The following is a 27474-nucleotide window of genomic DNA, read 5'->3' on the forward strand; positions in this document are numbered from 1 at the left end:
CTTCTGAGGTTTTTTTTTCTTTTGTTGTTTCTAAAATTTATACATACACATTATTTTAGGTAGTTTAGGAACATGCTGACATCAGATTTTGTTGTTAGGGGGTAGCACCGCTGCAGAGCTTTCAAAAAATAATTTTTTTACTGGCTTAAAAGATGCTTTGAACCTTCTAAAATATGAGGCAAAAAGCCTTAATCACAGAAAAAAATTGTTCTATGAAATTCCTCTAATGCTGGATGACCTGAAATGGCCTTCCTGCACCAACTTAATACCCCCTTGTAGTGTCTGGTTGTAGTTAGAGGCATTTCGAAACAATAATACATTAGCTTGGCACTGAAGTAGTATGTCATCAAAGAATCCAAAGAACAGTTATGAGGCTGAGAGCAGTTTGGAAGCAGTCATTGCCTCTGCTAAGAAACTGAAAGACTTAGCAGGATTTTGACGTGAATTGTGGATTATAAATTTTCTTGACATTTTCTCTGTTGTTTCTCAGCACGTGAAATGTAAAACATGCAATGCGGACATTATGTTGTAAGAATGAGGTCCTCCAGGCTTAGGCTTCTTCGTAATTATTGCTTGCCCCAACTGCCTACAAGTTGTTATACCAAGCAGTAAGTTTACCCAGAACACACATGAAATTAACTGTCAAGTCATTCTAACAATGCATCTTCTTGGAGTAGGGCTAAAGGGAATTGTAAAATTTTGTGCATTTATGGAATTGTCTAGAGCAATATTTCAGTCATTTTAGTGGATATGATTTGATCACAATAGTAACAGTATGACAGGCCAGTTTTGGGATAGCAGATTAATGGTAAGACAGGCACGTTGTGTGAATACTACTGGCCTATGGAATTGAGTAACTGATGAGGGAAAAGCATGTTGATTTCTTACAAGCATAGTGGATTTTGGAGTAAGACTTTTATACTTTGCTGATTACCAAGTGAGGTGGCGCAGTGGTTAGCACACTGGACTCACATTTAGGAGGATGACTGTTCAAACCCACATCCAGCCATCCTGATTTAGGTTTTCCGCAATTTCCCTAAATCACTTCAGGTAAATGCCAGGATGGTTCCTTTGAAAGGGCACGACTGACTTCCTTCCCTATCCTTCCCAATTTGATGGGACCAATGACCTTGCTGTTTGGTTCCCTCCTCCTGAATAAACCAACCAACCTTTGCTGATTTAGAACTAATACTTGTGACTGTGATCAAGAAAAATAAATGCTATGAAATATGCAAGGTGTTATTAGAAAATACACTGAATGAATTTTTTAGCATCAACTGTGGATGCTACAACCACTAACTTAATTTGCCCATAGCCTGATCCATTGACACAGGCAGCATGACATTGGAATATGTTCTGACTTGTCAGTTAGCATCCAGAGATGCTAGAGTGAGGTTGTGTTTATCATGTCTGTCCCACATCATGGATTTCAAACAATGCATGAACATTACCTACTGTTCCAAATTGCAAAAAAGTGCCAAAGAAACTCATGAAATGTTGAAATTGGTGTATGGAGATAATGCTGGAACTCTGAAGACTCTTTACAAGTGGTATGAGTGATTTAAAAGTGGAAATAAGGCAGTAGAAGATGAGCAATACTGGGGATGTACATTAATCTCCAAAACCAAAGAAAATGTGCAAGAAGTGGCAAAAATTGTCGTTCAAACAGGCAAATAACTACCTGAGAGCTTACCAAAGAACTTAGCACCTTTTAAGGGACAATGCAAAGCATTTTAACAGATAGTTTGTAAATGAGGTGAGCGAGTCCAAAATTTGTACCAGATTTTTTAGTGATGAATGGAAGGAAAATCGAGTGTCAGTTTACATGGTGCAGAAGGATCATCTTCATTCAGATCTGCACTTCAAGTTCAAAACTGTAACTGGAGGCGAAACTTGGGTCCTTGGGTACAACCCTGAGACGAAACTTCACTGTTCCCAATGGAAAACTAGTGAATCTCCTCACCCTAAAACTTATGTTAGTTAGAATCGAATATCAAAGTCGTGCTCATTGTTTTCTTTGATACTGAAGGCATAGTGCTAATAGTGCTATCTGAGTGCATTTGAAGGGGAATAACTGTCAATATCAAATCTTATGACGGCATACTGCAATGTCTGTGAAATTATGTATGAAGAAAGAGACCACAAAAACGGGCCAATCGGTTCCTTTTTATCACATGTTGTGCCACACCTTGCTTTTGATTTATGAGTTTTTGCCCAGAAAAAGTGTCCAGCCTGCCCACATTCCCCTTACCAGATTTCGCACCACAAAACTTCTCACTCTTCCCAAAAATTAAAACCATGCTTACAGGAAAACATTTTAACACCATTCCTGACATTGAGAAAGCCATGACAGAGCAGCTGAATGTCCTTCCAAAAGAAGTGTTCAATAAATGTTTCCTGTCATGGATTCAATGCTGCGATAAATCAACTGCTAGCCAAGAACAGTACTTTTAAGGAGATTAAACCAACTTCCATGTGAGCTTATTACTTTGTTTCTAATAAAATTATTCACCATATTTTTTGATCAAACTTCTTATATGGATTTTATTTCTGGCCTACATAATTGCTGACCTTGAAAACAAGGGTGGTTTAAATCACAACAACATTTTAAGTGATTACATTCATTAAACATTAAAAGTGCAAATGGCTTTTCACAAACTATGGTGACAAGATCCAGCACATGCAACAAGAGACTTAAGTTTTAGAACGTCCCACATCGAAAGACAACAGGAGGACAGGCACGACCAGTTCACAAGCTCCAGCAATTACAGCCATGCCGAAAATTTTTTGCGTGCCGGCTTATCCTCATCAACCACGCCAGGCCTACAATTGCGAGCACCACTGTTTATGCCCACACAGCCATACAAATGCATTGCCACCTTGGCAAACACTTCTGCACAACAAGAAACTGACTAGTGAGCTGCATTGTTTATTCCTCGCAAGTATAGTTGGTTTTGGAGTAAGACTTTTATTCTTTGCTGATATAGAACTGTTGCTTCCGACTGTGACTAAGAAAAATAAATATTTTGCTTGACTGATTGATTAATTGAGAGGGCTTATGGGACCAAACAAAGAGGCCATCATTCCTGAGATTCCGACGTTATCTGGTGGTTTCTGGCGACCAGAGGAAGCAATGTGGTGCTGCTGTTCAAGACTCACATAACCCCTTCATCACTGGACTTACTTGGAGGTGCCTTGCTGATCTTCTTTTCAGGATAGTCGGCTATGACAATCTACCCAACTTCTTCTCTGAAGATATGATGCTGTTTGGAGGAATTTTCTCTACTCTTAAAATGATTGTGTACACTCAAGATAGTTTTAAATCAATCCTACTATATTTCACTTCCACAAACAGAACACCATATAACAGTTTTCACATAAATGAATCACATTTCGTAAGCCCAATGACTCACAGACCGTCTGAAACTATTACGTACTATTACAATAAATACAGTTCCAAAAACCTCTCAAGGTTCTCACAAGTCCACCATCCACAACTCTAGTGGATCAGTAAGTAAGTAAGTAAGTAAGTAAGTAAGTAAAAAGTGTCTTTTCTTTTCTTTTACGTAATTCCACTGTTCACAATAATGACTGACATAGCACCGTCATTGAGTAAGGCACACTTGCTCCTTGTGCTGTGCATGTAACTTCTGTGCTGAATGCGGCAACCACTTGCCTGCATCGATTAACTGTCCACCTTGTAGCATTCTCTTGACATACGTCCACCCTGCGCATACAGAAAACCGGCGCGAGGTAGACCCTCTCCCGTCTATCACGCTCATACGTAAAATATTGGGTGTGTAAGATGGTGGAAAGCCAAGGGTCTCTAGAATTTGCATCGAAATTCTCGAGGCACTACATATCTCTCCCCTTAGCTTGAACACTCGATATTTTATAGATATTCAATATGTTCATTGACATCATACTTAATGACAATCCACCTCTCTAACATATTCATTCACTCCATAATTCTAGATATATATGTATATTTTTCACAAGTTCTTGAACCTCACAGGGTAAGCTCTCTATATTTGCTTTTCCACTGAGTCTTTACTCTATTTTGACATCTTTGAAGAACATAAACCTTTATTTTCTACTTCAATTTGCATTACTGTTACTTCTGTATTGTGCTCCTTTCAACTCCACTCGTAAATTCCAGGTGTCATGGACCCTTAAATGTTTTAGTCTTTACCCTTTATCCTTTATGCTAGTCCTTCCTTTGTTCGCACTGATTAGTACTGTCCTATACAGCTTTCTGTAGTCTGGAGGAACTCTAGAGAAAATTTATGAGCCTGTTTTTCCAACATCCATAAACCTTAATAACGCTAGAAGTATTAAGAATTCAAACTTACCAGAATAATTCCTGCCAAATATGTGATTTCTATCACTATAATGCCCTTTTTCTCTTAGGAACACAACTTATCCTTTACCTATGGGTTGATCCTATGGGTAACCTTTCTTCTGTCGTTAGGCATGCCCCCTTCATCTTCCTATATTCTATGGTACAGGTCAATCCCATTCTTGGTGCCCCTGTCTGCACAGTATAGGTCAGCCTCTCTTTGGTCTGCCTCTCTGCCCTTTTTTCCATTCACTAACAGCTGAATGTGCCCCCCCGCCCCCCCCATCCTTTGTGAGTAGGCCCCCACGGTCCATCACCCTTGTACACATCTTCATGTATACTATCACTAAATATTATCCGGTAAAATTAAAAATCTACTTCAATCTCCAATATTGCTCCTTAATAATTCATTTCATATCCTAGAGTTCTCCTTTTCTTTTCAACCACTCTACCATACCTCTATATACCATTCATTACTTATCATATATACTTAGGTTATCAAAGGGTACATCGTCTTTAGTTAGGTTATCAGAGTGTCCCACTATTCAACAAGTTGTCAAGTCATTCTTATTTACATACATATATATTTTTAGAATTAGTCAATGTAGAACCATCTCCTATAATACCATGTGCTCATTCTTTACCAGGTGCAAGTACTTCCCCCTACAACCCTTGATGGTTCTTACAAGCTCTCAAACTGTACTTTTCCTGTTTGTGTCTTTGTGTGTATGTGTATGGGTAGTCGTGTAGCCTGATCCTTTGGCCTACTTATGTAAAATAAGTTGAAGGTTATAGAAAACCACGGAAATTGAGAAGGACTTCAGCAATAGAAGTGTATACATATGGAAAGAGGAAAAGATAGATAAGTACTCTAATGAGAAGTAAGAAAGGAAAAAGTTGCTAAGATCGAAGAAATGAAAGAAGATAGCCCCAAAGACAGGAAAACCCTTCCCATCCCCCTTCCCCAGGATCCCTACTCTGCTGGTACTTGAGTGAGAAGCTGGAGGGGGTAGGATGTTAAACGTCTCCTGCAGAACGGACATTCTCACCTTCATCTTTGAAGCCCTCAAAGAAAATCTTAACAACACCTATGGAACAGCAAATGGTGAAGAATCAGTTACACTTGTCTGCGAGGGTTGTCTGAAAGGTGGGTGTGTGATTAGTGTTAGTTAAGCTTGTACTTACACTACCCACCCCTTCCAAGATCGATACAAACCCTCCCATCTACATCACATCTCATAAAAGATATAAATGCTCTATAAAAATAGAAAATTATACACTAACAAAGAGATAGAGGGGCTGGCCAGTACTTACCTCAGCTCAGTAGAGCCGATAGATACAAAAAAACAGAACCGAAAATTTACGTTCCTAGCTTTCGGAACAAATGTTCCTTCATCAGAGAGGAGAGAGGGGAAAGAAAGGGAAGAAGGGAAAGTGGATTCAGTTACTCACAACCCAGGTTATGAAGCAACAGGGAAAGGAAAACAGGGAAGGTAGCAAGGATGGGAGGCATGGTTGTCAGAGGGAAGCCAAAGATATTCCACTGTAAGTACTATGCCAGCTTCAAACCAAAGAGGATGCATACAGAAGTAAAGAGGTATATAGTATAAAGATAAACACAACTATGTAGGATGAAAAGATGCGTGAATGGCTAGAGAGGAAAGGGAAGAGGAGAAGACTGAAGAGTAAATGGGAGTGAGGTTGTTTAACGTAGGTTCGGTCCAGGGGGATGGCGGGATGAAAGGGTGTGTTGGAGTGCAAGTTCCCATCTCCGCAGTTCAGAGGGACTGGTGTTGGGTGGGAGAAGCCAGATGCACATACGGTGTAGCAGGTTCCTAGGTCCCTAGAATTATGCTGGAGGGCATGCCCCGCTACTGGGTATTGGACATCTCCTAGGCGGACAGTTCGTCTGTGTCCGTTCATGTGCTCAGCAAGTTTAGTTGTTGTCATACTGATGTAAAAGGCTGTGCAGTGTAGGCATGTCAGCTGATAAATGACGTGTAGTTTCACACGTGGCCCTGCCTTGAATTGTGTATGTTTTACCAGTAGCAGGGCTGGAGTAGGTGGTTGTGGGGGGATGCATGGGGCAGGTTTTGCAGCGGGGTCGGTTACAGGGGTAGGAACTGCTGGGTAGAGAAGGTAGTCCGGGAATATTGTTAGGTTTAACAAGGATGTTATGGAGGTTAGGGGGGCGACGAAAGGCAACTCTGGGTGGTGTGGGGAGAATTTTGTCAAGGGATGATCTCATTTTAGGGGTTGACTTGAGAAAGTCATATCCCTGGCGGAGTAATTTGTTATGTATTCGAGGCCAGGATAATATTGGGTGACAAGGGTGATGCTTCTGTCTGGTCTGGGGGTAGGAACATTGTTGTTGGACGGGGAGGAATGTATTGCTCGGGAGATCTGTTTGTGGACAAGGTCTGCAGGATAGTTGCGGGAGAGGAAAGCACTGGTCAGGTTATTGGTGTGAAACTACACGTCATTTATCAGCTGACATGCCCGCACTGCACAGGCTTTTACATCGGTATGACAACAATTAAACTGGCTGAGCTCATGAATGGACACAGATGAACTGTCTGCCTAGGAGATGTCCAATACCCAGTAGCGGGGCATGCCCTCCAGCATAATTCTAGGGACCTAGGAACCTGCTACACCGTATGTGCTATCTGGCTTCTCCCACCCAACACCAGTCCCTCTGAACTGCGGAGATGGGAACTTGCACTCCAACACACCCTTTCATCCCGCCATCCCCCTGGACTGAACCTACGTTAAACAACCTCACTCGCATTTACTCTTCAGTCTTCTCCTCTTCCCTTTCCTCTCTAGCCATTCACGCATCTTTTCATCCTACATAGTTGTGTTTATCTTTATACTATATACCTCTTTACTTCTGTATGCATCCTCTTTGGTTTGAAGCTGGCACAGTACTTACAGTAGAATATCTTTGGCTTCCCTCTGAAAACCATGCCTCCCATCCTTGCTACCTTCCCTGTTTTCCTTTCCCTGTTGCTTCATAACCTGGGTTGTGAGTAACTGAATCCACTTTCCCTTCTTCCCTTTCTTTCCCCTCTCCCCTCCCTGATGAAGGAACATTTGTTCCGAAAGCTAGTTCTGTTTCTTTTTGTGTATCTATTGGCTGTACTGAGCTGAGGCAAGTACTGGCCAGCCCCTCTATCTCTTTGTTAGTATTTGTTTCACATCTTTATATGAGATTTTCCATTAATCATTTTGAAAATTATACACTATGATATGATAGTTATTTCATTATTCACCTCTTATTATATTATTCTTAAATATAATATTCTATTCTGTTCATTCTGTCTTAAAGTCACTCTGTTTACCTAGTACCATCATATTATACCTTCTACCAGAATATTATTCTGTTCATTCCATTTTATGTTTAGAGATCACTGTTTATTCATGATTCTCTTTAATTAGTCACAATCTTGAAGTCACATTAGGTCACTTAAATACTAACATAATAGGACAGTTTAAGAGGTTATGAACAGATAACAGAAGAGTTGAAGATTTGAAGGGAACTTGATGTAGGAAAACTAATATGGAAGTAATACCGAAAACAATTCAGGAACTGACGGTCGTCACTCCGCCCATTAACACAGTACGTTAACATCCCTGGGGTATATACCACTTTATATCCTTAACATTATATTTCCCTTTTTCTTCTCCTGTTGTAGGATCCACTAAAAGTAAGGTTTTTGGTTGGATTACTGATTGTACTAGGTAAGGCCCCACATAATTTTGAAAAGATTTGTGTTTCTTTCTTCATGGCAGAGTTCTGAAGATGCTGTTTTACTAGAACTAGGTCATCGACCTTATACTGAGGTTCGATAGCCTTCTCATTATGTTTACGTACTCGTTGTTTTGCCCTCTTGACTAAGTTCGAAACAACTATTGTTTGATTCAGTTGGTAATCAGTAGCAGGTTGTTCTGGCCAAGTAAAGCATGTTTATAAAAAAGTAATCCAAGTAATAGACAGCTGATGTTCCTTTTGATCTGATGTCATGCATTTTTCTTAGAAATGTAATCCTAGCAGCAGAATATCATTACGCTCCATTAAAAATTTGCGACCATCATTGGACTTTATATATTTAAATCCGATGTTCTTCATCATTCTTTGCATTGATCTTGCACTTCCATCAAACCCAGTAGCTTCGTGCATAACAGTGCACAATTTCGCTGCTATGGGGAACTCGCCACTTTCATAAAATTCGAAAACCTTGCAACATAACATATTTTGATCGAAGTTGTCGATTCCCGTTACCCTCTTTGGAACGCTATGTTTCTTCCCTAGAGACCGAAACACCACATTGCCAACTGCCTGCTCTGACAGCTTCGCCTCCTGTATAACTCGCCTGACAGTTCGTACACCAATATCACCACAGGCAGCTGCAGTGCGTTCCTGCACCTTGGCAACCTCGCAGATTGGCTCGCCTGAAATGGCTTCACACTTGAAGAACGAGTACACTCTAAGGTCTCTTGCCTGTTTGTGAAACACTTGACGACATTAGGTGTTTCAGCCATTATGACAAAAACTCAGAGAAGACCCAGTATACAACAGAAATTGGCCAACTGCACTTTTCTGCGTGTAAAACACGGAAGAACTCTGAAATATGATGGAGCTTCAGAAAGCACGAGGCACGGAAACCGAATGAGCACTCATTGCCCAGCTGCACAGCTGTCTATTGCGCATCGTCGGCCGAGAGGCCATCAACGCTGTCGCGAAGTATAAATTGCTGCAGCACCCGCCAGGGGACCTGGACAGCTACTGCTACATCCTTGGTGCACCATGGTACCGGCTGACGACAAGGGGGACCTGTGGATAAGGGAACAGCAGTGCCAGCAATATCAAGAATGGTGGCAGAGATGCCTTGTACGACTGCATCAATGCAATTCGAGAAGGAGGTGTCGAAGAGCACAGCAGACATATGTATTAAGTCCAATTGGCCCTGTGGAATGCCCATCATGAGGACCTGTCTGCCTGGCGGCCACAGGGGAAAGATAGAATCACCGGAAAATGGTCAATTTCACAAAGATCATCAGGGAATGACCAATGTAGAGAAGCCAAATTGGTAGGGGGACCATCATTGAGGCCACACAAATCAAAGTCTGTAATAAGTTGGTCAATTAGGAGACCCCTACCCGTTGAAGTGGCACTCCCTCTCATTGGGTTGTAGGCACTTAAGTACCCGAGGAGGAGAAATGGGGGTAGGTGTTGCTGTATTTGCATTGCAAACAATGATTGCCAGAGTCATTTTCTGTCTACCCACTATTGTTTCCAGGTTGGAACAAAGGTGGATCCAGTCACTAATGACATCGGAGCAGACCAAAGTGCAGACCCCGCCAGATGATACCCTGGGGTCGGCACGATTCCAACAGAATGCCCGATAACCAAGAAATGTTGGAGAGTGGTCATCACAGAAGTGTGTTTCTTGAAGAGCAAGACAAAACACAGAATAGGAGGAAACAAGACATTGTATTTCCAGTAGGCGACGATAGTAATTGTTGCAATTCCACTGGATGATACTGAGGCGAGAGTCCAAGTAAGACATAAAGAAGCCAAGAGGAGGTCATGTCACTTGGTTAGTGGTCGTCGCTGACAAGGATGGGATGACATTCATAAGTAAGGTGGGGGGGGGGGGTTGTCTTGTGACTTAAGTTTCTTCTTCTTCTTCTCTTTCAGAGCAGAGATGGCGGAGGGCAGGGCACAGAGGGAGTACACATGTCTGCAAGATCCTGGACCGAAAGAGAGCAGGTCACCTTGGTGCGCACAGATGGTGCATTTTGGGGCCAAGTTGTAGTAGGAGGCTTCCGGCCTGAGAGATAATGGGCTGGGGAGAGGACTCCGGGGGGGGGAGGGGGGGGGGGCGTCTGCCCATCACCGGCAGATGCTGAAGAAGGTGGGCACTTCTTCAGCCGGGGAGAAGGACTCCTGGATTGTAGGTCAAGTGAAACTGCAGGAGGGGGAGGAAGGGAATGGGGCTGGAGTCAGGAAGAGCTGGTAGATGGAAAGGATGTAACAGAGGCAAAAGTTGAAGAAAGTGACGCTAGATGGAGTCTCTAATATTTTTGGGGAGCCTCAGCATAAGACAGGTGATCCAAGGACTTATACTCTTTTGTAAGCTGGGAAATCTGGCGAGTAAGGGGAGTGGCAGCCATGACAACTGACACACACGTGGCAGAACACAGGGGCTAACTTCATGGAGTGGGTGTCCACAGTCACCACACAGAGGGTCTGCCGTAAAGCAGGAAGGGCCCCATGTGCACCACGCAAAAGCTCATGAAAGAACTGTGAGCCCCAAGGGGTTAAATGTTTTGAAATACACATGAGTTTCATTTCTAGCCTACAGACCTGCTTTATTGAACTATATTGCAGGGGTTACACATGCTGATGATTATAAATGGGGACAGGCTGAGATGGATAGAAGAGGAGATGGACAGAGTGAGGGGGAGGAGGAAATGGACAGAGAGAGGGTAGGAGGTGGAGTTGCATGAGGCAAGTGGAAGGCATAGAGGGGGGAGTCAAGATGGAAAGAGAGAGGGGTAGATGATATCGTCAAAAGGGGGCAGTGTAAGGTTTGGTCAGAGAGAAGGGATAGAGGAAATGGACAAAGAGAGGGGGACATGGTGATGAAGAGACAGAGTGGGGAGAAAGAGGTAGAGAGAGTGGGGAAGAGGAGATAGATAAGATAGATAGATGGAGAGAGAGGGGGGGGGGGGGAGGGACGATGATGAGGAGCACACAGAGATGGGGGGAGGCAGAGGTGTGTTCAATTTAAGTGTTGAATGATGCATAGGTGAGTGAAGCTGCAGGGAAAGATTAGTGTGTAATAAAACAATAGTCATTTTAAACTCATATCACAGTTTGAGAATTTCTTCCATAACAGTGCTACTAGCAGATAAAAAAGGGAAATGATACACTGATTAAAAAATACATAACAGGCTAAAACATAAGGTTGTCAATGAAATTTAAAACCATTTAAAAAAATGAACAGAAGTTGTTTCCTACAGCAAACATAAGTGACAGAGTGTAATTTTCACATGGAAATAGAATATACAAAAAATGATCGATTGTTAGACTTTTATTGTGGTCTGAGATAGTCTGCACCCCACTCTGCCGGTGTGCTGGATGCTTTGGCACATTGTTCTTTGTGGACCTGTTTTTTACAATTTTGACCTTCAAACAAATGTTTAGAATAATATACAGTAAGTTACGTCTCTGACACATTTATCATACTATGGACACACCAATTCAAATTGTTATATCTATGCCACAACTTTCCCCCGCATGGACAGAAGTGACAGATGGTGTTCAACAATGAAAATGAGCACATATCTATAACATAGCATTTGTCACAAAGATAAATATTACTGCACCCAGTAAGCATCCTGCTGCCTGCATATTATGTGCTTACTCTCGGATCACCTATGGCTGTCATTTTATAATTAGATAATTTTACTGTATATTGAAATCTGTAAGTACAATTTTAGTGTGAAATATTTTCTGTACATCAATAAGGCAATCATATACTTGCTGTACCTTTGATTTGTTTCTTTGTAGTTGCACTTTAAAATGGCCTGGAAGACTGAAATTTGCGAATTTTGGAAGATGTAATACAGTGAATACTTGTCAACAACAGCTGCGGTGAATGCCTTTATAATCTTTTCCTGAATTGTCATGCTCCAGGTCGCCTTCTACCTGTCTTTTCATTTTTCTGACAAGTTATATTAGTATTCGCATAAAGGACTTACTAAGCTGATGTTTTGACAATACACCTGTCAGCATGTGCCTTCTATGGTATTGGGTTTACTACATACTTCAAGAATGTTTGGGGATTTTTCAGTTGTCTCATTATACATACTAGGCCCTATGTGGAGCAGTTCTGTGATTGTTAGCTCTCCCAAGCATCTCAGTAAGTTTGAATGAGTGTTGTCTACTTCAAGTGCCTTGTTTCAACTTGAGTCTTTCAATATTCTGTCAAACACTGCACCCCTAACTCAATTTCATCCCCTTCTACTTCCGGTCTTTCTACAATAATGTCTTCAACTTCCTTTCTGTTATTACAGTCTTCCTGCACTATGTCTTTCCCTTCTTTGTTTAGTACTAGTCGACCATCTGAGCTCTTTATGTCCATTAAGCTCATTCTTTATACCCCAAAGTTTTCTTTAATTTATAGTGGTAGTGATCTTTCTCACAGTCATGCATGCTTCTACAGCTTTGGATTCCTCCTCTGGCAATTTTGCTGTGTCTGTCAGTTTCAGTTTTTAGATGTCTGTATTCGATTTCCCCTGTTTAATTTATTTCATCTTTCATCAATTAAATTTAATATCTCATGTGTTACCCCGAATTCTACCAGACAAATTTTTTTACCTAATTTTTCCTCCAGTATTTAATGTCTCAATAGAGATGAGTTCGTCATTTACTGCATTTCTTTTACCTACTCAATAATTATAGCATCAATTACAAACTTTAAAATATGGAAAAGAGTTAATGTGGTAGAGCTTCATAAACAACCAAGCTCAGTCACTTTTGCATTTCATATTACTACTGCAAGTCTTGGAGATTAATAGAACTGTTAACTAACCTAATTTTCTTATTCTCATTCAATAGCACCCTTTCAATTTTATCCTGCATCATTAATCTTTAGGAAAGACAATTTTCATTGCATAAAAGCTTGCAATTAGAATAATATTTGGTACCCACACACAACAGTCTTGCACACAACCGATTTTGAAGATAGTACTTTAACAAAGCCGTTGTAGGGCATATGTTCCATTTATTTTTTAATGAAATCCATTGTAAATTATTATAAAAGATGGGTCAGGTTCATTTGGTAAAACCTGCCAGTGCAGTGGTAATGCACAGCACAGGCAAAGGATTTCTCCACCAGTGAGTTTCAGTGGTTTTGCCATCAACATGACTAGAAGTGGTACTTTAGCATAACATATGCTCCTATCAAGTATAAATACCTGTTATTTTTGTAGCAGTGCATTTGCTACCTAGCAGTTGTACCAGGACAAGCAGACCACATGGAGCTGTTAGTAACAGTCACAAGTTATATAGTCTCCAATGCAGTATAACCTTCCAGCACTAAATCTACCACAGAACTGGCTACTGCAGCAAGACTGGCGACCATCTTCATGTTCCACTGTCATCTACTGTTTGTGATGTGACTCACGCAACATGGACACGCGCCACACACCAAGCACAGGTGTCAGAAAGCTGGGTGTGTATTGCAACTAGGTGGTCAGATGTTATCTGGCATCTGCCCCCCAGCTATCTGACCCTCTTTCTATGGAGAGGAAATGTGGTCACTACCTTACAGACACAGAACTAATGCACAAGTAGAAAGTAGAATATTGAGTACAACACCCATATATTTTTTGGACTTCACTGGCCTGCTGCTCCACCTCAACCGTCCACCACCTGCCATCCTGGTCACCCCTCCACTCCTGGGGTTGACTATCGTCAACCATCTATCATTTTCACGTAAATGTTGAACAGATGTTGAAACATAGTAAGTTTTACACACTGAAATATTGAGAATATTCCTTTTGCAGTGAGATGCTTATATAATTTATGTTCTGCATGATCATGCAGGCTCCTTGGGAATAATTTGGCCAAAGTTGTTCCAGACTGAGGTTGCAAATAAACCATTATTTTGTCCCGATGAATTGTGGCCTCAGTAAGTGTCATAATTTCTTTAAACTGAGTACCAATTTCGTCAGATAATTCATTACTAGTATCTTGTTGTTTGCAGAAAAACAAATGACAATAATTTTGTCACCTGAAATCATATAGTAGTCAGTGTCATTGTCACTTCACAGCCAGTCATTTACAGCAATGACTGAGCATCTTGCAATCTTTGCAAACGATTCACCTTCAGATCCACCAGCAGTGGTTTTAAACAAATCTCCTTTATGCAGTGCAATCTAACCATGGACACAACAATTCTCATTGTCTTTGATGTCACTTTACACTTCCAACAAATCATGGCAATACAATAATGTACAGCTCAATGTCAACTTCTTAACCGACAGCTTGCCAGAATCTGTGCATGGCAGACAGTTGAATTTAAATTTTATGATTTACGTCACTGATTGTTGCTACTATCATGTCCAGAGTATCAAATACTTCTCAGTGATTGTACTAATTTAAAAAACAATAAAAAGAAAGGAGGGGGGGGGGGCTGTCTGATAGAACCAAAAATCCGGATTAATGTAGAGCGAGTGTTAGCACATAAAAGTTTGTCAGTCATTTTCTACTGTATTTTAAATCTTTTTTACAGTCTCAATACAAAGAACTGTTATGTAGTATTGAGAATCCTAAACAAAGGTCTAGAATACATACAAAAGTCAGCATAACAACAGTAATCCACATCAGAAAAGAATGACAAAATACATGTGCCACATCAGTCATCTGACAAATGATGATCTACTAGATCAGTCAAAAAATACAGACAACAATACACAAACAACATCCTTTCATAAAACATAAGATTTGTTTCCCAAGGCAGAAAGATGTTTTGTACAATACACTGCATAAAATGGCGATTTTCTGGAAGAGCTTGGAAAGAAGAAGAAATATTCAAGTAAAAATTAAGTGGTGGTGTAGATGCTATTTACAAGTAACAAAGCCTTCCACAGAAAGACCTGGCCCCATGGGTCTCACTTAAGGTTGGTCTAAAATAACGTGCCACATGTACAGCAAATGTTTGCATTATAAGACTATCTAGCAGCTGAACCCCCAAAGTTCGGAGACTGCATTTAACTTACAAACTTTAGTTGCTAGATTTCCTCTTATGTCACTAAGCTGCTTACTTCTACACCACTTAACAGACCAATAGCTCCTTTGGAGTCACGTGCCCTTGGCAACTCTCTTTGCAAGCTTTCATGGCTCGTTCCATGGCCTCGTATCCTCTTAAACTACAGGAAATGCATTTCTCAACAACATTTACACTATAATATTCCACATTCATTAATGTTCACACTCTAGTGAACTAGTTTACCAGAATCTATACTATCAGTGGTTCAGGTTGATGTGTAGCTCCCCACCTCAGATAGATGAAGGCCATGCACAGCAGAGTTAGAGCCACTGCAGCACTAGGTATTATGATGATTCAGGTCTTGGTGACTCGTTGTTGCCCATCCTTAAATTGCTTAACACGCATGCTCAACTGCTCTGCTGAAATCTGCTCAACTTAGTGAACAAGGCACATCATTCACTACTTGCTGCATCTGTGCCCATAATTTTTCATACAATTTTGGAAACTTTTCACATTGCTCAGAAACTACCCCGAGCACCCTTTGCTCTTGGCTCCCCATCAAACCCCGAGAAACACATCCACCAGCCTCCTACTTCATTCCATAACTTCCATGTGTTAAAAACTACAGTCTGTGTCCACTGATGACTGGTAACCACCTCAAAAAGAACTACTCCCTCCAGGTGCTGATTCTGCAGTACTCCCACTCCACTCCACTCCAGGTGAAGAGGCTCAGCACTGCCATGCCACGACTTACCGTACTTCCCATCCTCACCCTCGGTGTACAGGAACCTGAGGACAGGGAGTACTGTCATACCCCTCCTCCTCACTGCGGCGAGCTATCAGGTCTCTCAAATACAAAGAAAATCAAAAGAACTCTTAAACATAAAAACTTATTCCTCTACTCTCAATATATTGCAATTTCATGCATAATAACCTGACTGTAGACAGGAGAAGAAACTCGCTGAATTCCTTGTAAAACCGAATTAGGATTCCATTCAGACTTGGTGATTTATTTGTTTTCAGTTCTTTCAGGTGTTTCTCTAAGCAAGGGATGCCTGTTACCATGTGTTCATACAGGAGTCTATCCAATGGTCAAATGATGGTACGTTTGTACAGTTCTCCTATTTGAACAATTTCTTGAACATGAAATTTAAAACTTCATTTTTTGTTTTGCTATCTTCAACTGCCACAGCAGACTTGTCAACAAAGGACAGAATGGAAGCCATAGATCTGTTGAGTGATTTTACATAGGACTTGAATTTTTCTGGGTTCTCTGTCAGATCTTTTGCTTCATGCACAGGTCTTATCTTATCACAGAAGCATGAATCCCTACTAATCTTTGCTTCTCATCGTTTGTGCATTCTCTTTTGAACCGAGAGTGCAACAGGCTCTGCTTCCTCAGCATCTTCCAAATTTTGTTATTAAACCATGGGTATTTTCCATCCTTGATCCACTTACTAGGCACATAACTCTCCAGACCATGATTACAATCTGCTTAGACTTTGCCGATTGCCCATAATTCCTCTATGACCATCTTGGAACTAAGTGGCGTCAATTCAAGTGAGATGTCAACAACCACTTGTGTGCTCTGTCTAGCAGAAACACTCTCCCAGTCTTCTTGACTTATTCATTAACTTTCATAGCCATAGTCACTATAATGACATCATGATCATTAATCCCCATTTCTATACTGACATTGTCGATAAGGTCCGGCCTATGTGGAGCTACAAGATTTAAGATATTTCCATTGCTTGGGGGCTGCTGACTTACACAGTTTTCAGAGAACATTATCATAAGTATCTCGCATGGCTGTCTGACTGTACTCCCTGCAGTGAATCCATAGACGTCCCACTCTGTACTTAGTAGGTTAAAGTTGCCTTCAACTAGTATTGCATGATCTGCGTGATTCCGCACTATTGACTGTAGACTTTCTTTGAATGAGTCAAGAACTGTCACAGCAGAGTTGAGTGGCTGGTAGAAATATCCAACAATCAACCTGGTTTCATCTACACCTGTTACACGCAACCAGATAACTTCACTGTCACACTCAACTTCGACTTCAAATAGAGGTAGTATTTTTGTCAACTGCAATGAACACACTCCCTCCTATCACCTCTAATCCGTCTTTCTGATATATGTTACACGGCTTGCTAAATACCTCACAGCTTTCCGCTTCGGGTTGAAACAAGCTCTCAATCCCAAGAATAATTTGAGTATGAGAACTTTTCTAGACTCAGTAAATTCGGGAACTTCATTATGAATACTTCAACAGTTTACTGATAAAATTTTGCCAGTCGAAGTGTCTGTACTCTGTCAGCCATCAGACTTCCCTTGCTGCATATCGACTGGCAACTGTTCATCAGAGCACTTCAAACTACCATCTAGCCTAGAAAACCCTCATGCGCACTCCAGAAGTACTCTGCTATACAAGTAGCTGCTTCCTTTGTGCACCGCTGACTTATCAAGGGGAGCCCTAAAAATCCCATTATGATAACGCACGTCTAGAAATCTGCAGCCAAGACCATCGACAAAGCCTTTGGTTGAGACCCTCCTCTCGGCTCCAACGCAAAGGACCACAATCAACTCATGGAACAATGCTACAAACTGTGAGCTCTGCTTGACCCCATGTGCAAGGGCAACGTTCTTCACCACTTCCACCAGCCACCTGTGTGAACTGAGGATGGCCTCAGAATCCATGTGACGGGCACTGTCGGTGCTGACACAAACCACAACTTGTAGATGACTGCACCCTGTATGCTCGATAGCTACAGGCAAGGCTGCCTACACATCTCAGATGAGGTCCCTCGATTAACATACCAAGTGCACATTGCCTTTCTTTCCAGCCCAGAACATTATCCGTCTAAGAGGCTCCATAACATGCCTAATGTTGGAGCTCTTGTAACTAGTAAATCCCCCCCCCCCCCCCTCCTCTGTGCCTGCTCGAACCATGCTGAAGGAGCAGCCACCTGCCCACTCTCAGGGTGAATGAGTGAGGCCAGACGGCCAGCCTACACAGTGGCCCTCCACCTCGAGCGACTCAAAAGTGTTAGCATCCGCCACTCACTCTGCTGTGAGAGAGGATCCACTGTGTCTGATACACTAGGAGGTGTCTCGCCAGCAGAGCCCATGAGCAAAAGAAACAATACCCAAGTTGTCCCATGTGACATGCCAGAATCTCTTCCCCCATAACACCCTAAGGCAGCAACTTGAAGGTGATTGACTGTATAGCCAAAAGTGCATTCAGCTGTACACGAACTGTGACGAGCTCCTCCTGATCCCGCATACAACATACACACATCCTAACCATCCTAGCAAGACAAACTGAAGAAGTAAACTATAAAAGCAGACAGAATCATAGATATGCAACTTGCTACCTTCCTGATGTGTCACCAATGAACACTGATGCATTAATGAGCTATGCAGCTGCCTGTTCAGTGGGCAACTATTGCGCTACAGATTGAATGAATTCACCCTTGCAAAAAAGCAACACTGAACCTCTTAAACAGAAAAACACATATGACATTTAATAAATATACTATGAGGAAAACACAGAAAAAGATAAACATTTAACTTGCCACTCTGTAGATTTTATATCAGCCAAGGGCTATGGCCTGACTGACTGGCTTACTAAATGAACCCATTCAGAAATGGAGTCAGTGAGAAACAGAGACATGGATGTTGGCAATTATTAAGAGAGACAGGGATAAAACAGATCAACAGGTACATATTGCAGTTGAAGGTGTGATTACAACTGTAACAAAAATGAATTGACAGACATTTGAGAAATGCAGCCACGTGAATGGATGGTATAATTCTGAAATATTCATTGCATACACACACTTTGAATGTGTGTTAATGAAGACTGTGTGTGTGTGTGTGTGTGTGTGTGAGAGAGAGAGAGAGAGAGAGAGAGAGAGAGAGAGAGAACAAGCACACACATTTACAATTCAATTTTAAAGCTCTGTTCACTATGTGGAGATTATGTTAGAATGCACAAGATGCAGATTTCTCAACCACTTCCTGATATGCCCTTAAGGACATAAAACACTTAACAACTTGGTGGAACTGATTTAGTATGCTGACATATGTGGCCTCACCTTCCCATACTTAAGACTTCTTGTATACAAAGATAGTGATCCATCTGAATACACTTGCAGTACTTCTGCACTTATAAGATCACCTTCCTGTAAGTACTTCCTCATTTTCTGTTCATCTTCAGCTGAACGTCTCCTCTAGAATGAAACACGAAATATTTTTGTGGTACTACAGTGAAACATGTAAATTTAAAGTCAGCAGTTTCTACACTAAAAATTAAGATTACTGACTTACGAGTTCACCGCCAGGCAGATTCACGGAAGAGAGCAGTAATATAGAATCAAGTCTGGCATTAGTATCAACCTTCCATCTCTTCTGTTGAACCTCAGTTATTCTTCCAACGACAACATCACCTATTTCACCAACGTAGCGGCTCTTAAGTGGTCTTACACTCACAAGCTTAATTATGCGTTCCTCAACACCAGCAACAGATGCCTTAAGATTGTCATCTTCTGCGTATGTTCCATGGCCTCTGAAAATATGTAACAATATTTCTGGATGTGAGTCCATTGTCCATGTTATTTACCCTAAACAGACAAAAGGGGGCTAACAACATATACCTGTTATTTGACAAAGGAAATGCTGCTGTCCCCCCCCCCCCCCCCCCTCCACCTCACCTCACCCTCTGCACGTGCAAAAAATATACAATGGTCCCATATTAGTCCAGTATGGTATTTGATTTCATGAACGTATCAAGAAGGAAAGCAAAACAGGGAGAATAGCTAGTACTCCATCAGAGACTGAATAACACTGCTGCATAGTGGTAGCAGACAGTACAATGCGGGCCAGCATACATAATGGAGCATGAGGGCATAGGCACCAGACCATTCTCTGAATACTTCTTGAAAATTACCTTGGACAGGAATGTATCAGTACTGTAGTTAAGGGGCTTATTCTCAATTAGATAAATGCAATAAGTAACAACAACAAACCTCAGATGATCAGGTAACATTCATTTCCTGTGACTCCCTTGTTAGACTTGGCCCCTGCTGGGGTGCTGGTTATTCTTCATGTTTGGCTGTCCATGTTAATATGTATTGTCAAATTGTTTGTCACACTACTTTAATTTGGGAGCACTGAATCGAATGAGCTTATATAACTTTATGGGAAGCAAATCAACATTTTTGTTGACCCTGGGTGTTGCACGACACATGTGACAAACACTATTTGTTAAGGCTGACCCCAGGTAATCACTGTAAAAATAAAATATGAGAAAAGTGTTATAAATGAAATATAATCCACAATTTCTTGTCACCAAAGCAGTTCACACAGCCCACACTACATTCACTCATAGATACTTCAATAAAAGACCATAGTGGCACAAAACAAATTTACTTAAACAGGCAGTTAAAAGACCTGTTACGCAATACATACTACACAGTGAGGGATTACTGAGATAACTCAGACTCAGTTTTTTGGGAAACATTACTTCTAAAGTTATGCACTGTATAATATTAACACCTTATTCTCTTCCTGGGTTCAACATCTTATTTAACACTAGCCTTTTACATCATTAAATAACTTATTTTAAAAAATATTGTACACTAGAGATAACCCAAGTGTGGTAGCACTGTTTTACATCTACATCATTCTCCGCAAGTCATCTAATGGTGTGTGGCGGAGGGTACTTCTGGTATCACCAACTGATCCCCCTTTCCACTTGCAAATGGTGCGTGGGAAGAATGACTGTCGCTGAGCCTCCATATCAACTCCCATTTCTTGTCATGATCGTTTCATGAGATGTATGTGGGAGGAAGTAACATACTGTCCCACCCTTCCCGGAATGTGCTCTCTTGAAATTTTGTTAGTAAACCTCTTCATGATGCACAATGCCTCTCTCGTAACACCTGCCGCTGGTGTTTGTTGAGCATCTCTGTAACATCCTTGCGCTGACTAAATTATCCCGTGCTGAAATGCACTGCTTTTCATTGGATCTCTCTCTCTCTCTCTCTCTGTCTCTCCCTCCCTCCCCTATCAGTCTGAACTGATAAGGATCCCAGATTTATGAACAATATTCAAGAATCAGTCGAACAAGTGTCTTGTGAGAAACTTATTTCATGGACGAGTTACATTCCCTCAAGAATCTGTTTGGCATCTGCTTTTCCCATTATTCGTTTTTTGTGGTCATTCCGCATCAAGTTGCTTCGGATAGTTTATGATGGATACTGTTTCCAGCAATTTTACATCAATAGTGTAGTTGTACAGAAGTGGATTCCTTTTCTTATATATACACAGTATGTTACATTGCTTTACATTCAGTATCCACTGCCAGAGCCTGCACCATGTGCAGGTCATTCCACAAATTGAAACTCTGTTCTGGCTTTGCTACTTTCTATTATGTCAGCTAGGATGTCATGAGTCAAGTCACAAATCTGGTTCAATACTCGGTAAGCTTGTATCTTTTTCACTAAAAGGTACTGTGTGAAGGTGTCAGCTGTCTTCCTGAAGTCAAGGACCATGGCATCAACTTGAGTGCTGTTGTCTACAGCTCTATGGATCTCCTGGAGGAACAGAGTAAGCTAAGTTTCATTACAGCTCTGTTTGTTAAATCCATGTTCATTTTTATACAAGAGATTTTCATTCTCCAATAGACGGCAGAGGAATAGATAAACAATTAAAGTCACTCAAAAGAGGAAAGGCTGCTGGACCTGATGGGATACCAGTTCGATTTTACACAGAGTACGCGAAGGAACTTGCCTCCCTACTTGCAGCGGTGTACCGTAGATTCCAAAGGATTCGAAAAGGGCACAGGTCATCCCCGTTTTCAAAAAGGGACGTTGAACAGATGTGCACAACTATAGACCTATATCTCTAACATCGATCAGTTGTAGAATTTTGGAACACGTATTATGTTCAAGTATAATGACTTTTCTGAAGACTAGAAATCTACTCTGTAGGAATCAGCATGGGTTTCGAAAAAGACGGTCGTGTGAAACCCAGCTCACGGTATTCGTCCATGAGACACAGAGGGCCATAAACACGTCTTCCCAGGTAGATGCCGTGTTTCTTGACTTCCGCAAGGCATTCGATACAGTTCCCCACAGTTGTTTAATGAACAAAGTAAGAGCATATGGACTATCAGACCAATTGTGTGATTGGATTGAAGAGTTCCTAGATAAAAGAATGCAGCATGTCATTCTCAATGGAGAGAAGTCTTCCGAAGTAAGAGTGATTTCAGGTGTGCCGCAGTGGAGTGTCGTAGGACCATTGCTATTCACAATATACATAAATGACCTTGTGGATAACATCGAAAGTTCACTGAGCCTTTTTGCGGATGATGCTGTGGTATATCGAGAGGTTGTAACAATGGAAAATTGTGCTGAAGTGCAGGAGGATCTGCAACAAATTGACGTATGGTGCAGGGAATGGCAACTGAACCTCAATGTAGATAAGTGTAATGTGCTGCGAATACATAGAAAGAAAGATTGTTTTTGATTTAGCTACAATATACTAGGTCAGCAACTGGAAGCAGTTAATTCCATAAATTATCTGGGAGTAGGCATTAGGAGTGATTTAAAATGGAATGACCGTATAAAGTTGATTGTTGGTAAAGCAGATGCCAGACTGAGATTCATTGGAAGAATCCTAAGGAAATGCAGTCTGAAAACAAAGGAAGTAGGTTACAGTACACTTGTTCACCCACTGCTTGAATATTGCTCACCAGTGTGGGATCCTTACCAGATGGGGCTGATAGAAGAGATAGAGAAGATCCAATGGAGAGCAGCGCGCTTCGTTACAGGATCGTTTAGTAAACGCGAAAGCATTACGGAGATGATAGACAAACTCCAGTGGAAGACTTTGCAGGAGAGACGCTCAGTAGCTTGGTATGGGCTTTTGTTGAAGTTTACAGAACATACCTTCACCGAGGAGTCAAGCAGTATATTGCTCCCTCCTACGTATATCTCGTGAAGAGACCATGAGGATAAAATCAGAGAGATTAGAGCCCACACAGAGGCATACTGACAATCTTTCTTTCCATGAACAATACGAGACTGGAATAGAAGGGAGATTTGATAGAGGTACTCAAAGTACCCTCCGCCACACACCGTCAGGTGGCTTGCGGAGTATGGACGTAGATGTAGATTAAGAATATTGTAATGCTTGAGCATAAAACATGTTTCATAATTCTGCAACAGATTTATGTCAATGATAAAGGCCTATAATTATGTGTATGTGTCTAACAACACTTCTTAAAAATGGGAATTACCTGCACTTTTTTCCAGTCGTGAGGTACCTTACTTTGCTCCAAGAATCTACAACCTACTACTGCTAGAAAGGGAGCAAGTTCTTTCGCATAATCTTGTAGACTCATATGTGTTTCATCTGGTCCTAATGCCTTTCCACCACTAAGCAACTGTATTTGTTTTCTGTTATCTCAATATCTGTCATTTCAGCATCCGTACAATGACTGAAAGGCGGGACCATGTTACAATCTCCCAAATTGAAAACATAAAAAATTTCAAAAGATCAAATCCAGTATTTCAGCTTTCTCTCTGTTATCTTCTGTTTTGGTGCCAGTATAATCAATGAGTGAATGAATAGATTTCTAACCAAGTACTGATTTTACGTAAGACCAAAGCCTCTTAGGGTTTTTCCTCAGATTGGTTGACAAACTTTTCTCTCAAAGTCACCTACTGCTTCTCTCATGTATCTCCTTACACTCATTTTCACCTTGTTCAGCTTGTTTGTCTGCTAGATTTTGACTTCTTCTGAATCTGTGGCGGAGCTCTGATTAAGTAGGATTTTTCTAACATGGCTATTAATGCACAGGGGATCTTTTGCACCACTTAGGACCTAGTTTGAAACTTACTTGTCTACGGTTTACTGAACGATGCTTTTGAATTTTTTCGTTTTCGATTTGTGCTCCATGTCTTCACCCTGAGCACTGAATATTTGATGCTGACTACTCAAATATTTTGTGATGCGTATCCTGTCACCCTTGTCAAGCAAAAATTTTCCTACCTTTCTTAACATTCCTTGTAAAAACCTATTGTCATAGTTGCTATCACAGCCTTTTGATCACTGACACCTTCCTCTACATTAACTGATTTGATAAGCTCAGGCTCATCACAGAGCAAAACTACTTCATATTCAACAACAGATTTTACTCAATCAGTGGCCTCCTAGCTGACATTTTCCTCAATCAGATAGAAAAACAAATCTTTGAAAAAATAGTAATACGAAAACAGTATAAAATAATATATTGGTACAGATAAGTAGATGTCATAATTTGCTTAACAGATGAACCACATCTCGCATAAAGAACTTCATGACTACGTAAACTCCATCCACCCACAAATACAGTTCACCACTGAAACACAAACAGATGAAAAACTTAATTTCTTGGATCTCACCACACACAAAAGAAACAACAAACATGAATTCACAATCTACAGAAAACCCGCAATCACCAACACCATTATTCATAACCAATCCTATCACCACATAACTCAAAAAGAAGCCAGCTCCAGATATTTACTACACAGACTGAACACAATACCCACAAACAAACACAATTACACACAAGAACTGAACACAACAAAACAAATTGCACAGGAGAATGGATATGATGCAAAGAGAGTAGACAAAATAAACCACAAAATACAAAAACAAACAACACATAGCCATGAAAGACACACACACACACACACACACACACACACACACACACAACAAATCAGTAGACAACAAGGAACAAATGACACATAATGACTTACACCAACAAAGTCACACACAGGGTGGGTAATATACTAAAGAAACAAGGATTCAACATAGCATACAGAACCAACAACACAATACAAAACAGTCTTGGAAGAAATACCACCAACACTGACAAATACAGCCAGTCTGGTATATACCAACTTACTTGCAACTGCTGTCAGTCTGTATATGTGGGTCAAACATGCAGGAATTTCAGAACCAGGTACACAGAACACCTCAGACACTGTAGAGCAATAGCTCACACTCAACATTTGCAGACCACCTGATAGCACACAATAACCACCCAACAAACTTTGAAACTGACTTACACATCCTAAAAACTAGTAGCAGCTTATACCAAAAATTAACTGAAGGGCTTATTTCTATAGTGGTACAAGTCCATTACCTCCACTTTTCTGCCTATAATGCTTCTGAAATTAATGATCCAAACATACAGAAAGAAAGGTTCATGTCTAGCAAGAAGCCATATGCTCTAATATTTCTGGTATCTCAACTGCAGATTTTTCAGTGCTCATTTAACTTGAGGACTCTGTATCTCAAAATGAACAAAAATGGACTTGTACCACTATTGAAATAAGCCCTTCAACTACAGAAGAAAACTATCACATCCAAAAATCAATAGCCAAGAAAATACTGCCCTGAACACACACACACACACACACACACACAAACAAACAAACCAAACACCACCGATACTAAATACACTTCAAACTCTTGCACCTCACTCAGCCAAACGCGCTATGAAACAAATGAACACTACACAGCCACAACAATACATAATGGGAGCAAAAACTCTGCCTATGTTTTGAAAAACCAGAGAAAGTGCAGTGTCAAGCAAACACAGGTCATGAAATCTGCCTATTCACTTCACCAACAACATATGAGAAAGCACCACAAAATATCAAAACCCTAAGTTATACTCGAAAAACGTGATATATATTCATTTCCATTTGCAAATGCATAATAAACAGAAAAATAAAAATTACATTTTGCTGTTTTGCAGATGAGAAGTTGTAGATTGTGTAGCAGAATAGCTACCAAAATAAATGTCCAATGGTATCATGTAAGGTATGTAAACTAATGCATACATCCACTCTTTTTGCCAATTAGCTATAAATAGAACTTTGACATAATGTTATAAACAACACATAGTGCATCAGGTCATTAATAAATATCTCAACTGTGAACTATGAACAAATGATGTATAATATGTTACAACAGTTATTCATTCACAACTGTAAATATTATTTACCAAAACTTTTTCTGAATTTTAATATGTATCAACAATTTTACTGGTTAGAAAATAAAAAAAAATAAAAAAATAACCCACTGAAGATAGCACAAAATGTGCTGAAACATGTATGGGTGAAACTAAATAGAAAAAAGTTGTCTTGCATTAGGCAGAATTCCTCTTCCCATTTCGTAGCAAGCACAGACATAACAAGAAGAACTGCAACATCACAAGATGGTTAAGCTCAAGTTTGTTTGTTTCTAGGAGGTATAAGATGTTCCCTTCACAAGTTGGTTCTCTAATTATCTGCTTGAAGTAATTTTCTGACAAGATATTCATAATAATGCCTATGTCTGGCACCAGTTTTGATGACACGGCTTTATGTATACACTCCCAGTTTCAACCAGTTTCCTGTTCCTAACACTATCTGGGGATTACAACTGTCAATAAGCAATACTAATTCCGAGATCTTTCCTTGGATGCTTCTGCAGTTTATTAACCTTTTCTTAGTCCAATCTGCAAGGATGAGCACTCTCCGAGAACATTTATGGCTGATATAACTTTGATTTTAGCAGGCAGTTCGTCTCTTTCAGGGTTCTATAACCTGGAAAGGGGGGGGGGGGTGAGGAGGGAGCCCATGTGCATGCCAAACCTGCTCCACTTCCCCAGTAGCCACTTCCTGCATATAGTGCATGCCTGATCTCTTAAAGGTTGCCATACAATTGTCCACACAACAGCGGCGATCAAGAAATTTGTATCCGATACTATTGCAGAGTCATCTGAGCCTCTGGTTTAGAACTTCCACTCTGCTCCAGACCAGGAGTACAATGTGGGTAACTGTCAGCTAACCCTCCTGGCCATTTGTGATACCAGTTGCCTTCAATGACCAGCCATCTGCCAAAAGCAAATCAAGGATGGACTCAGAACCCAAGTAGCGGGCATCATTTGCCTTGTGCCACTATTTGATGCAGGCTGCATACAGCGCACTCGATAGCCACCAGCAGAGCCTCTTCCACATCACAGATGTGCCCCCCCCCCCCCCTCGCCCTCCAGCAAACATACATAGATAGCCACACTGGCATTCTTTCCTATCATGCATACTACTGTGTCCCTGAGGAGCTCCTTTACTCACCTAATGTTGGAATTTCTAATGATTAGTATTCCCACCCTCTGCACTTGTCTGAAATGGGCACTTGTCTCGCCCAACGGTGACGTCAACAGTGTCCTTACACTTACAAAAATGAACGAATGTGGAGATGAACTAAAAGTGTTGTACACACATTAACTCGAAATGACCACATATA

The 27474-nt window shown here is 40.9% G+C and overlaps 1 protein-coding gene across 1 annotated transcript in view; it reads right to left on the minus strand.

Annotated features, from left to right (window-relative positions):
• The window catches only part of LOC126172212 (exosome complex component RRP4), a 73535-nt gene that overhangs the window by 17684 nt on the left and 28377 nt on the right, over positions 1–27474 (minus strand). The window contains exons 2-3 of the mRNA XM_049920861.1: positions 19453–19690; positions 19221–19355 (exon numbers count right to left, since the gene is read on the minus strand). Coding sequence (XP_049776818.1) covers positions 19221–19355; positions 19453–19690 — 373 coding nt within the window. The remainder of the gene's footprint in view (positions 1–19220; positions 19356–19452; positions 19691–27474) is intronic.

Source organism: Schistocerca cancellata, chromosome 1 (genome assembly GCF_023864275.1).
Source record: "Schistocerca cancellata isolate TAMUIC-IGC-003103 chromosome 1, iqSchCanc2.1, whole genome shotgun sequence".
Lineage (NCBI taxonomy): Eukaryota > Metazoa > Arthropoda > Insecta > Orthoptera > Acrididae > Schistocerca > Schistocerca cancellata.